Source organism: Cydia pomonella, chromosome 24 (genome assembly GCF_033807575.1).
Source record: "Cydia pomonella isolate Wapato2018A chromosome 24, ilCydPomo1, whole genome shotgun sequence".
Taxonomy (NCBI): domain Eukaryota; kingdom Metazoa; phylum Arthropoda; class Insecta; order Lepidoptera; family Tortricidae; genus Cydia; species Cydia pomonella.
Window position 1 is genome coordinate 6,797,991 of NC_084726.1, and position 14,327 is coordinate 6,812,317.

A 14,327-nucleotide genomic window follows, 5' to 3' on the forward strand; every position below is an offset into this window, starting at 1 on the left:
CAAGAGACCTGCTGGCTGCACTCTCGTGCCCTGGGTCCTGGGCTGCGCCTTGGCGTGGGACGCCACATGTGTCGACACTCCGGCTCCGTCTCACGTGGAGGGTTCCGCTCGGAAACCTGGGACTGCCGCTGACCAAGCCCAAACATTAAAACGCCGCAAATACTCTTTTTTTAATGAATGAGTATGAGTTTGCGGCGCTTGCTGTAGAAACTATGGGTCCTTGGTCATCCGACACCAAAAATTTTGTTAAAAAAGTGTCGGAACGCCTAATAAATGTCTCGGGGGGCCACAGAGCGGGCTCCTTCTTTGCTCAGAGGTTGAGTCTGGCGGTGCAGAGGTAACGCCGCCAGCGTTTTAGGGTCTATGCCGGAAGCAGGGGGGATTTGGGGGAGGTATTTTATATTTCATTGTAGTCGTAGTTTTAGTTTAGTTACTTTGGATTTAAGGTTTAGTTTTACGTTAATAAATTTTGCTACATTTTGTTTATGCATTTTATGTACTTTTTTTGATTGGAAGCATTTAAATTTTTATATTAGTATATACCTTCATGATAATAATTTATTTGTATTTGTAATAAATTGGCTGAATGCCAATTCATGGCACGAAACCGCGCTGGATTGGGACAGGTGGCGTTCTCTCGTTTCGGAGGCCAAGATTCTTTTTGGATCGCTGAGCCAAAGCAGTTACTCAGTAATAAATTACTTTGTAAAGCTTCGTCTCGAACTTAAACGTAACAGACCTTTTGCAAATGCAATATCGTACCTGTGTCTCCCAGTGCTGCATGGTGTCCCGCTTGGCTCGGAGCTCGTCTAACTCCAGCTCCAACTGCCTCCGCTCCGCCTGCCACCGGCGACCATTTTCTGCCATCTGTTGACAAAAATGTTTTTTCAAAAAAATGTCACAAGCTGTAGTCTACTTGAGACAGTCGTATTCCACACGAGTTGCGCTTAATGATATGTTTCTGTTGTTCTAATAAGAAATAATAGTAGTTTATGTGACTTAATGAAAAGAACCAAATTACGAGTGTGGATTTATGAAACTAATGAAATGAGTTTCGTAAAAGGATTACATGAGTATTTTAATGCCTACTTATGCAAGTTGCATACACTGCTTTATCCACATCAATATCATAAGCTTCAACAAAACAAAGTAATTTTATACTCACAAAGTAATGAAACGTCAAAATGCATCCTTTTTTTTATGCAGAGACAAACTAGAGTCGGTGCCGACTGCCATATCATTCGATATACGGAAGGTGGAGATAAGGAACGAAATCTCCATATACCAAAAAGTGTCATCAAAAAACTTTAAATAGGTGGCGCTACAATACCTAGAGTACTTGAACAAAAAGATCAAATCATAGACAGCGCAATTCACTCCGTCAATAACGCCTAGGTTCTTAGCTACTCTAGCGCTACTCTGGAGAGATTTGGAACTATTATTTATAGCTGACAGCTGGACACTTTTGCAACAGTTCTACCATAAGAGATGCCACTCCTCTTAATTCCACACTCCATAATTCGATATCAAGTAACACTTCATTTCGAATAAAACGTCATCTCGACTGATATTAGAATAGAGGCCAAATCATTTTTTTTTCTCAGATGTGCAACTGGCACTAGAAGCCGATTTTTCAGTCTCCAGATAAAGAGACGGTTAAAATGTATGACATTGATAAAACGATTCTCATGTGTCAATCTCATTTATTGGAACAGTTATCGGTCGAGTTGAATAGTAAATGAAAAATCAACCATAAAAATGAAAAAATCTTGGTTTTAAAGACGGCACCGTAATTTGGAGACCTTATTAGTGGTAAATAAGGTATACATTCGTATATCTCACCGCATCCAGATCCTTGGCGAGTTTCCTGTTCTCGTTAATCAGCATCTGCCTGTCTTCGCTGTCGTTCATCTGCTCTAACCGTCGGCTCTCCAGTTTATCCTTCGATGTTTGTAACTGAAACAAATACTTTTAATTAACAGACAATACAATGAAAAACTGGATTAATGCCCTTAGCTTTATACTCTGTATATTTAGGTATGTAAATAAAAGTAAACAAGCAATATGTACATTTTCGGGTAGTTATAACATTTATTGGTTAACCAACCAAATACAAAACCACCTGGATCTGTCACGCAACGACCTGACTTTAACCTACATTATTAAATTTGATCATTTACTTAATGTTTTCATCTACCCTCAACTAGCTTAAGAAGCTATTTGTGGGTAGATTTTGTTTACTTTTATTTAAATGCCTAAAGATATAGAGTATAGATTTAACTTTGACACCTCCATGTTTCAGACCGCTAAGGACAGGAGTGGTGAACATTTTCAGCAGCTTCATGATCATGATCCTCCGTAATAAGGAACAAGGAGGAGTAAAATCCAGTTGCACCAACTACAATTATTACTGAACTGGATATGAAACTTTCTATGCAATATACTTAGCGAATACTTTAATGGCTCAGTATCATTGGTCGATAACTCGATCGATATAAAGCATGCGGGGTCGGTAAGGTCCACAGGCGGTAAGGTGGTATGTGAAACTCATAATGGCATGCGTTTTGGAAATCTCCCGCACCCCGCATACGGGCCCTATCGACCAATGTAAACAGTTCGCCGAATGCGGGCCCTATGGCATGCTTTATGGAAATCTCCCGCATCCCGCATACGGGCCCTATCGACCAATGAAACTGAGACAATTACGGTGACACAAGGTTCGGTGCAATTGTTCCTAAGTATATGGCACCAGTATCGACCTTTTTAGACCCGGACTTTGGACCCGGGTACGTCCTTAAACTACGTCCAAAAGAGAGGTATGGGCATTGTGAATGTCATCTCGCTTTGTGTGGTAGGGCACAGCCAGTGGATGTCATTCCAGATCTAGAGCAGAGCCCAACTGGGGAAGTACCTCCACCTTACAGAAAACCGCAGCCAAATAACACTAGACCCTACTCATAGTGTTGTGTTCCTGCCGGCAACGCGCATGTAACTCCTCTGGAGTTGCAGGCGTACATAGGCTACGGAGACTGCTTACCATCAGGCGGGCCGTATGCTTGTTTGCCACCGACGTAGTATGTATATATATATATAAATCTCGCATTCAGCGGAGCATGCAGAATGGCGTCGAGTGTCCAAGAATTTGGGCAGCGATATTGAAGCCGCTGCATTGGATTGAATTTGTTTAACATGGAATGGACGCTAACCCTCACGCTTCGTTTAAGCGTCTATTTCAGTTTATACAATAAGCTTTGGGTGATTTACAACCTGCAACCTATGTGTCTTAATCACATTGAATCGTTCATTGGGTAGTTATATATAAGACAGTTAGTCTAACAAAAAAAAAAACGGACAAGTGCGAAGTCGGACTCGCCCACGGAGGGTTCCGCACTTTTTAGTATTTTTTGTCATAGTGACAACCGAAATACATAATCTGTGAAAATTGCAACAGTCTAGCTATCACGGTTCATGAGATACAGTCTGGTGATCGACAGATCGACGGACAGCGGAGTCTTAGTAATAGGAATTCCGTTTTACCCTTCGAGTACAGAACCCTAAAAACGTGCATTGAAAAATCAAGAAAAATGTATGCTCGAATAGATGGCGATATACCTTTGGCCTATAGTCGAGTAGATGGCGACACAATGAAAAAACATGAGTCAAATAGCCATATGTGTTTCTAAGAGTTTTAATCCTGTGTGGAAAGATTTACTTTGACAACACGCCTCTATACTAAATTCTCTTTGGTGTAAAATATGAGATTGCCTGGTTATTTAAATACATTAATCTCAAATTTTATTTATTCTAAAGAAATATTACAAAAGTAGAATATTATATTACACACAAATACAATTAGAAACAAATACACACAAAACAATAATATACAAATAAACTACGTGTACAATGCTTAATAAATATCTTATTCTAAAAGACCTCCGTAAGCTGCACCGGGTGCAAAGGTGCCCATCACACTTGCCGCGTTACCGCGCTGGATAGCGATGGCCAACCTCTGCACCAGGTACGAACACGCGCGGGCCTCGGAGGTCTTCTCCCTAATCCTACGCTTAAATACATTGATTACAAGATTACAGACGACGAATGATCCAGTGTGATTTCTTCGAGTTTTCTCGTCGGTATAATTATGTACCTCTCTATTGAGCACGCTCCTGACGGCATCTCCTTCGTGCAGTTGTTCTCTAAGCGACGCCAGTTCCGCGTTGTACCGCTGCTGTTGTTGCGCGAGCGACTCTTTATATTGCAACTGTAAACAAAACGGTCTTCGTTAGATATTTCTCTATTTAGCAGTTTAAAAAAAATTCTCGTTATGAAGCTCAGCGTCTATTAGATAAGCGTACCTAAACGTGCACGTGTGCGTCGGAACGTATGCATCTCCATTAGAGACGTCACATCGCACACACGCAGTACGCACTCGCCACGTGAGCGGTGTGACGCGTATACGCTACAATATTTGCAAACGAAACTGACGACCGGGGGTCGTAAAACTTGTCATCCACGCTTACGTGGTCTCGGCAAGGGTGATAGAGATATTTTTTTTATACTACGTCGGTGGCAAACAAACATACGGCCCGCCTGATGGTAAGCAGTCTCCGTACCCTATGTACGCTTGAAACTCCAGAGGAGTTACATGCGCGTTGCCGACCCTAATTCCCTTTCCCCCCTCGTTGAGCTCTAGCAACCTTACTCACCGGCAGGAACATAACACTATGAGTAGGGTCTAGTGTTATTTGGTTGCGGATTTTGGGTGTTATAGTGACAGCCGCTCACCCCGGCCGGCAGTTCGGTTAGCGGGTAAGCGAGTAGGAACGTACTTCCAGCGCGTCCACCTCGGCCTGCAGGCGCGCCACGTCGGCCGCGGCCGAGCCCGGGCCCGCGCCGGGCGCGCCGGCCGCCGTCGCCTCCACTCGCACCGACCGGAGGGTTTCTTCACGCAATTTACGCTCCTGGAAATATACATCTATTTATTAAGAAGGCGGTGATTCTGATAAATGGTTATGCATCGTAAAATAATTTTGTCAAACGTGCTCGGAAATGGTCGCATTTAGTTCGTAAAGCCAAAACGCAAAGTGCCTCATTTTTATCCCAGCGCCGACGACGCACGGCGCCGCGCGCCCGGCGCGGACGGAGCGAGTAAAAATGAAATTCGTACGCACAACTACGCGGAACGAACGGTGTTCATAACGTATGCCACACACGTTAAATACATTATATATTTCGGTATTTCCTCACATGTTCGAGAAAAGCACTACGTATACCTCGGTGGACACAGGCATTTTCTGACTGGGTCCTTTTGCCATCTAGGTACCTCATCAGAAAATACCATTCTTACTACAGGTGTCTTGAAACTAGATGAGAGCAGTCTGAGGTGATTGACCAATGTCGTCACCGGTCCCAACCCGCTCCATGTAGACACTTGGAGGTGCTGGACGCAGGCGCCCCGCCCGCACCGGAACCCGACAGCCCGCCTGACAGACCGCTGCGTCTTGTATTATTTTTATTACTCCCATATTTTTTAGTTTCCAATTTATTGTGATAAATTGCTCATTTTCTATCTATAGATTTCATTTTTTTTTATACCACGACGGTGGCAAACAAACATACGGCCCGCCTGATGGTAAACAGTCACCGTAGCCTATGAACGTCTGCAACTCCAGAGGTGTTACATGCGCGTTACCGACCCTTAAAAAGATTTAGTTATAAATTTAAACATGTCGCGACAGAGTTCTATGTTACATTTTCAATATAGTTGAAATTCGACTCAATGTCACTATGACAATGTTCAAATTTCAGTTCGATTAAAGTAAGCCATAGAACCCTGTAATATTGGGCCAGCGATCTGTCAACAACCCTACCGTATGAAGATGACTAGGTTCCTGGGATTCTTATGATTAATCAACGAAGTACTTAGTATATTTCCCTTCAATCGTTTATTATTAGTATTTTTTATTATTAATGCCACTGTTGTTTCTTTATTTTATAAATATTTGTTATGTATGTATGGCAATGTATGTTTATTCATATTAATGTCTTGTGTTGTTTGGGTATATTCTATTCGACTTTGAATTATTATTATTATTTTGTTGTTTTTTTTTTGTGCCACTTACCGTATATTCTAATTTTATTGTCTCCGATACCCAATGGTTGTCTGGAAGAGATCGCTCTTAAACGATAAGACCGCCTGTTGTTACCTCTATCAAATTGTCTTTGTTTGTTTCTGTACATTTTTTTTTTTTTTTTTTTTTTATTCATTATTGGGAAACAAACAGCGAAAAATAATACATATGTTTAAACAAATATAGAGTACACACAAGCCATAACAGTTTCCACTTATAGAATAATAACATTCTTTGCTGCTCAAACCAGACTTATATAATTTGGTTTCACTTCTATGAAATTGTAAAGTAGGTTTAGGTAAGATTATTAAATTGTCAACTATGTGAGGTGTTCAATAAAGAGTATTGTATTGTATTGTATTGTACTTTAGTAGCCTCCGAGATGGCGGTGTCGAGCCGCGCCTCCAGCTCCCGCCGGCCCTTGTCCGAGCGCCGGATGTCCTGTCTCAACGCATCTATCTTCTGCATGGCGACTTCCAGCTCTTCTTCTTTGTCGCGAACCTACAACAAAGATATGATTTATTTTACTGCAGATTATTTTAAAATAAATAAAAAGTCATTTATTGTAGCAAAAAAAAACAAAGTTAGATAAAGTAAAGTAAGGATAGTTAGTAAAAAAAAATTGCGGGGTATTAACCCCGCTTTACGTGACCCCGTTGTGCTTGGTTTCGCCTTAACGCCAATTTCTAATTTCGCGATAAAATGCCTCGCATTACCACAGAATAAATAATAGTACTACCGTATGGAAAGGAAACTTCCTACAAAACCCTGTGATTCGGGGCCGACTCGTGTTGTCCCTTTCTAATCTATGGAGGTATCCCTTTCGATTATCAAATTTCATGTAATCATGTAATCTTAATTAAACCAGTACAGTCGACGAGTAGAAAATAGTTATTTTATTAGTGCAACAAGAGAGGAAAGTTGGTTTTTCTTGCGAGTGTCTCAAAAACACGAAATGTAAAATAGCTTTGCTCTCGTGTAACACATACAACTTTTCACCTCAGTAGTGAGAACATATTAAAGTTTAAAAAGATTCAACATCAAGTTAATCACATTTATTTACATTAATAAATGTGGTTAACTTGATGTTGAATAATTGGGGTGCATGGAAGGAGCCTCCCCGCAAGACGCAATACGAGCAATTGATGTGTTTCTACGATACACCTAAGCATCTGGCGCACCCTGGGCAACGGTCAACACTTGTGCTGACCGGCAAATCCTTCCTCCACGATGGTTTCAACAAGTTCTACGATAAATACGTAACCATCGACACGAGAAGAAGAAGATTTACATTAATGAATGAAAGGCATCATCATTATGACGAAAGCTTCTAGAAATATTCCTGTATTCATGGCCTCCACTAAATTAAAAAGCTACTTTATCTCACTCCCTGGAGTGACGAAAGTAGGGTTGTTCGAGCTGCTGATGTGAAAACAATATTTATTGATTACCTGTCGCGACAGCTTTTGCTTCTGTTGCCGTAACTCCGACAGGCGGTCCGTCACTTCGTTGTATTCCGTCATTGCTAATTTCCGCTGCGCCACGGCATCTTTCAGCTCTTTATCCTGAAACAGACAAAAAATCAAATGTAGAAAATTGGCGGTCTATCCTGTAACCTGTATCCTGTAACCCATCCACCATTCCCAGAAAAAAGCCTTTAAATGGCTTAGTCGTTTATCGAACAGCCCCAAACATTTTCTATCCCTTTGAATTGCTAACCCCTTCATTTTGCTTAGCTCTAGGAAAGGGTTTCCCTTTCAGATTTACCGCGACAATGGCGCGCAAAGGCCCTTCCTAATTCAAAAATTTATGACACTTGTGCTGTCAAAGCCCTAGACACCCAGTCCTTCAATTTAGATATACATTAATTTGCAATAATAAATCAGCTGCTCGCCTATAATTACACAAAAATAATAATTAAAAGACTGTTCTTTTATGCGGTATATACTTATTATGATAAATGTACATGTTACATATTTTTTATCCCCTGGCTTATTAACACAACAACAGCTAAAAAGTTGACAGACAACTTTCTTTTTAGGAAGATATTTGAGTTTACGTACCTGTAACCTCAACTTCTCAGTGGAGTCCACTTTGTCCTTGATAAGCTCCTCCTTCTCAAGGTTGAGGGTCGTGACTATCATCTCCAATTCCCGTACCCTCGTTACTAGATCTTGAGGCGCCAATGGATCCTGAAATAAGTAACATCAAAAGGGTTATACAAGTTATAGGAAAACACGTTACAATGGGACAATAAAGGATTGGCCACACCGCTGCCCAAAATACGATGACGGTACGGAATCGCAGTGACTTTAAGACCCTCAGCACACGTATCTACGCGTATATACAGCGAAAGCGTATCGTTATACGCGCGTCGAATGAGAGCGCTACGAGCACGAATAAGTTCAAACAAGTCCGTAGCGCAGCGTATGAGATTTGAATCGTCACTTCGTAGTGAGTCATAGGCGTAATTCACGCTTAAAAACACAACTTCTGAGATAATCAAAAAATAAAAAAATCTTCATCTGACGAGAAATTAAGATTCTAGATATCTAACACCAGCGACTATATTATGGTTTCAAGTAATGAAATGTCACTTATAAAAGGATTACGCCTAAGCGACGCTTGATGACCAGAACTTAACTCTAACACTTGTAATACAATACAAATAATCTTTATTACACACCTCAATACAGAAACAATACAATTAATACAACATAAACAAGAGGTAAACAACAGGCGGACTTATCGCTAAAAGCGATCTCTTCCAGACAACCTTTAGGTAGCGGAATTTAAAAAAAATATATGTGAGTCAACATATTATTGTTAAAGAAATAAACAAATGAAATGAATGAAACTCTACGCGTCTCGTACTCGTAAAGTTTTTAGAATACGCTTTCGCAACGCTTACCCTCCGTGTTTTGAGGGCGTAAGCTTCACGATTTTAACGCATGCCTTCCACACCGCTGCTCAAAATACGCTAACGCATCGTAGTTTCGCACGAGGCACGTCAATCTAATCGAAGTACGCTAATCTTTAGCAGTGTATGCAGTTTGTTGTAGGCTTATTTGTTTTGTACTACATCTCACGGTCCTAAATTAGTACTAACGACTTCAATGAAATTAAATAGAGGTTAAGTCTAATAGGCAATTATAAGCTAGCATGTTCACTAACGCCTTAAAAATGACGAATGACAATTTTTTTTTTACCGAATTCAAAATGTCGAAGGAGGGGCAGTTTTGAATGATTCACAGTCAGTTTCACTAGACTTAAATCGACCGGGATATGAACCGTGGTTACCTTTTATATTGTTTTCGATCTCCCGATATTTCCGGCGAAATATCTAACATGTAACTGCATGTATGATGCATGTAACTGCGGCCAGTTACATGCATCTTGTTAACGAGTAGTCTTGTTATCAGGAGCTCAAAACAGTATAAAAGGTAATCACGGTTCATATCCCGGTCGATTTAAGTCTAGTCGAAGGAGGGGGTTTTCGTTAAGAACTGGTGTTAGTTACATAATTAAAAGATCTCAAAAACGACTAAACCAGTTCTACAAATAATATTTTTTGATCTGATTTTGAAATCCTGTAGAAGTCGAGGAAACTTTTAAGGGGCTGTCAACACCCAATGTCCTTGAAATTGATGTTACTTAAACAGTTTTTTAAGAAAGACTATTTGTTTTAGTCAAGTAAGAGAAATATATGTTCATATTAATTATATTTCAAAGACCGTGGTTGTACTCGATACATGATTGAACGAAATCGGCTCGATAGAAAATAATTGCAAAGATTGGTCTTAAAATCACAATTAAACGGTTCTATGTCTTTATTGTTTTGACTTATGGGTCTGCAATTTTTATATATATATCTTTATTATCTATTTACAGACATATAGCTCTCTTTAGGCTTACAAAGCCTGTGTTGAGACGTCCCGCTCTTCCACAACCGTAATTACTTGTAGGTACATTATATTACAAAATTACAGAAAATCCCCTTTTTTTTAGGTATTTATATATATTTATTACATATATTTTTTATTTATCTAAACCGCTAATGAGTAAAATATTACACTAATAATCCACTTTTTTTTATTTAAATAATTTTCTTATTATTCCCTTGCCCAGTAACATGCGACAGTGCTTTCTCATTTACTCCGATACAAATAGACAGTGTGCGCGCTTTAGGTATTGACAGCCTCTTAAGATATTGTAGGCATAAAATGTACTCTAGCCAGTTGAATATTTTATTATTATTATATGAGGAAAGGTACAAAGCAGTAATGACCTGCGCCACCGCTCCGCCGAGCTGCTCGCAGCACCGCACTTGCGCCTCCAACTCCGCGTTCCTCTTCGACAGTGCAGCGAGCTCCTCTTTCAATGTGATTGTTTCCTCTGTAGCAATAAAACAAATTTTGAATGTAATCAAAATATTTAGGAATTTGTATTTGCTCATAAACTTTTGACTGCCAAAAAAATTTAAAGGGTGTAACTTTTCAGTCATAAAGAATAGATACAATATAAATGTAGCGTAAAAGCCAAAAATTAATGAGGTAGTGTCGTTAACTTGCTGAGCTTTTTTTTATTGTACGTCGGTGGAAAACAAGCGGTATGCTTGATGGTAAGCGGTCAATGCGGAACTTGATGACATTAAAATATTTTTAATTGTCTCCTCGGTTATAAAAAGGTATGCGATATTTCAACTTAGTCAGACACCGAGAACAGGTTTTTTTAATCGTATGTCAAACAAAATTCGAGCCGCTTAAAATATTAATAATAAATAACTAAAGAACTATATCCAGTGTCTTGACCCATAGGGCTGCGTCTTAAGAGCAGTCGTTTATTTTAGACGTAACATCGATAAGGTCTTACCACTCCCAACGTCCAGAGGTTGTCCTCCGGACCTCAACTCGGCGATGGTTTGTGCGAGGAGTGCGTTTTCTCGCTCGAGGGCTTTCAGCGCCGCTCTGTCGCCAGCGTTTGACGGAGCCTGCAAAATAATTAACGTCTTGAGTTATGTATGTCGTTAAAAAACATACGACTTTTGCTCGCGTACTGCACATGGTTACCTTTATAGTTAGAGGTAACATAAGAGAAAAATATTGCGCTAATGGGGTTGGTCGCAGTCAAAGGTTTCTTGGTTCTACGGGATTCGGCATAAAGGGCTCGCATACAAGTCATAAAATTGTAAAAAAAATGTCACTATTCTTATACTCTGTATCTTTAAGTATTTAATTAAAAGTAACTTTTATTTAAATACCTAAAGATACAGAGTGTAGAATTGACAAGTAAAACTTTTGCAGGTGCCATCTGTCGAATACTTCGACCGGCCAACCCCATTTTAAGGCTCCTACACAGTATGCCGGCGGGCACGCCGCCAACAACGCCGCTTGCCTTGCCTGCCAGGCCTGATAATGATCGTGAAGCCCACGAACGGCAGGTGCAGGCCCGAGAACGCTGACGACGCTGACACTTGGGATAGTCTGTAACACGGTGTATACCTGGCTGGGCGCGTTCTTGGCGGGGCTGAGCGGTGTAGCGGGAGCCCCCAGGTCCGAGAGCCGACTGCCCGCCGTGAACGTGAAGCCCACGAGCGGCGGGGCTGTAACACGGTGTATACCTGGCTGGGCGCGTTCTTGGCGGGGCTGAGCGGTGTAGCGGGAGCCCCCAGGTCCGAGAGCCGACTGCCCGCCGTGAACGTGAAGCCCACGAACGGCAGGTGCAGGCCCGAGAACGCTGAAGACGCTGATGGAGGTGGCACCGCTTCTGATAGTCTGAAACATTATGGACGATTATGGACGACGACAGGGCCAATCATCTCGGGTCCTACTCAACATCAAAGGTTTGACAGGATTCCTCGAGGACCTGGGCTGGCAGGACTAGCCCATCCCCACATGTCACGCGAAATAGGCGCCAGTCGTCGAGGTGCGGAAAATCGCCCGAATACAATACAATACAATGGACGATTGTTTTACTAAGAGTGAGAAGAATTTGGATCTTCTCTACCATAGTTATTTGCCACGCACTTGTGACCACTCGCCAACATTGACACATAGGTTCATAGGTATGTAAGTTATCATTTAATTGACCTTTAATACTCTGATTCCATCTCATGTAAATCGTACATTACAATATGATTATGATTAATAATCAACTCTTAGAAAATCAGGTTCAAATGTACAAAAACGTCATATGTATATATTAAAAAAAACAATAGGCTTGTGTCAACTAACAATGAAACCAATGGATGAATGTTTCTAGGCGTAAATTGTAATATTTAATCAAGGAAAACCGAAATAATTCCTCATAAAAAAATAAGATTATTGTTATTTTTACAAATTAAAATCAAAAAAATACCCCCCTGGCCCCTCCGCCGTGAACGCCAATTAGAACGTATTACGTCACATGGTGATATGCGCCATTGTTGTTGTTGACGTTTGGTTATGATTTTCATACAACAGCACAAGTCATTTCGTTTTTTTCTATTATTATCATTTTTCGACAAGTTGAGAGTGTTATTTCCACCCATATCGGATAATACTAGCATAAACTGCCATGGAACCTGGATTTATCAAAGCGAACAGCAATAATTTACCTAAAATTGACGCTGTTATGCTAGGCCGATTTTTCGCGTCGAACACTGACTTTTGTTCATCGGAATTTCGTAATGTTAAAACTTCTATGTAAGTATAAACAATACTAAAATACTGCTTATTATCATTTTCACGTATATTTCACTTTAGCACGTAGTCAATTATTATTTGAAGGAATGTATACCAATTGCAAATTAATTGATTTTGAGGTTAGAATTACAATGTAAATATAGAGAGATGATATTGTAAAGACACTACTTTGTCTTAGTGTCTTAAGCCCTATCGCAAGTTTGTGGAATAGTGGGTTTTTAATTGCCTATTTCGAAAGTAAGAATTAGAAAATAATTGTTTGTTTGCTCCCAGGGCAACAAATTAAAAATATTAAGTAAATAGCTAATAACAAATTATATTTCAGGTCTTCACGAGCTTCGTACGGTGACGACGCTATAAGCTACGTACAGCTAAAGCGTGATGATAAATTATGCACTGTCAAGTGCAAGATTTGTCCTGAACACAAAGTTCACGCAAAATTGTATAGATGCACACTTGTAGTGGATGAAGAAGAGGACATTATCATCTCCATTCAATGCCATGACTGCGTGGCTTCAAAGGGTGGCTGCAAACATGCAATAGCCTTCCTGATGTGGGTTCATCGCCGTAGTGAAGAGCCTTCTTGTACCGCAGTAGAATGCTACTGGAAAAAATCCAAATTATCCAGAGTTGGTTCCAGCTTAAAATTTATGACAGCAAAAGAGCTATCAAATGGTAATCAATTATTACCAGCAAACATGTCAGTGCTAACAGAGTTTTTGGATGAAGCAAGAAAGAGGAAAATTCAAAATTGTGAACTTTTAAAGTACCATAATAATTTCATTTTAAGTGACACATATGCCATCTCGATGCATCATCTTATGTGCAAATACAAACACAAAGGCGTTGATGATTTTTTACATATGTCTAACTGAATCTTTAATAAATAAAGATGAGGAAGAAACTAGAGAACAGCACAAGTGTAATTTATGGTATGAATTAAGATATGGCCGCATAACCGCTTCAAGAGCATATGAAGTAAGTCGTTGTAAGACAGCAGATGGCACACTTGTGTCACTTATTTTGGGAGGGAAAATACCCGACACAGTAGCAATGAGTCGGGGCAGAGTACTAGAAGATGAAGTCAGGAAAACAGTGGAAATAAAACTAAAAAAAAACATAAATAAATGTGGACTTATGCTAAGTGAGAAATGTCCAATAATCGCAGGATCACCAGATGGTATATTCCAAGATGGTATTATTGAAATTAAATGTCCCAGCAGTAGCAAAACTTACAAAAATTATGTGAAAAATGGAGAAGCTACAGAAAAGTATTTTGCTCAAATGCAACTACAAATGTACTTAACACAGAAAAAAACATGTGTTTTTTGTGTAGCAGACCCAGACTACAGTAATAATAAAAAAGTGACTTTGATAAATATACCATTTAACTTGGAGTATATTGAAAATTTAATTAATAATAAGTTTATAGTTTTCTGGAAAAATCAAATATACCCTTTATTATATAAGAGTGTGGAGTAAATATGTGTATTTACATAGAAGTGTAGTTAAT

General features: G+C 39.9%; 2 protein-coding genes across 2 annotated transcripts in view; one reads left to right on the plus strand and one right to left on the minus strand.

Annotated features, from left to right (window-relative positions):
- LOC133530847 (serine/threonine-protein kinase Genghis Khan) overlaps positions 1 to 14,327 on the minus strand; it is a 72,673-nt gene that overhangs the window by 34,171 nt on the left and 24,175 nt on the right. The window contains exons 14-23 of the mRNA XM_061868903.1: positions 11,752 to 11,905; positions 11,004 to 11,121; positions 10,420 to 10,526; positions 8,195 to 8,323; positions 7,583 to 7,696; positions 6,498 to 6,632; positions 4,830 to 4,961; positions 4,148 to 4,261; positions 1,843 to 1,956; positions 763 to 867 (exon numbers count right to left, since the gene is read on the minus strand). Of these exons, the coding sequence (XP_061724887.1) occupies positions 763 to 867; positions 1,843 to 1,956; positions 4,148 to 4,261; positions 4,830 to 4,961; positions 6,498 to 6,632; positions 7,583 to 7,696; positions 8,195 to 8,323; positions 10,420 to 10,526; positions 11,004 to 11,121; positions 11,752 to 11,905 (1,222 nt within the window). The remainder of the gene's footprint in view (positions 1 to 762; positions 868 to 1,842; positions 1,957 to 4,147; positions 4,262 to 4,829; positions 4,962 to 6,497; positions 6,633 to 7,582; positions 7,697 to 8,194; positions 8,324 to 10,419; positions 10,527 to 11,003; positions 11,122 to 11,751; positions 11,906 to 14,327) is intronic.
- Positions 12,211 to 13,865, plus strand: LOC133530846 (uncharacterized). The gene is made up of 2 exons (XM_061868902.1): positions 12,211 to 12,814; positions 13,140 to 13,865. Exons 1-2 carry the CDS (start codon positions 12,687 to 12,689, stop codon positions 13,687 to 13,689), a joined length of 678 nt encoding a protein of 225 aa, XP_061724886.1. The 5' UTR covers positions 12,211 to 12,686; the 3' UTR covers positions 13,690 to 13,865.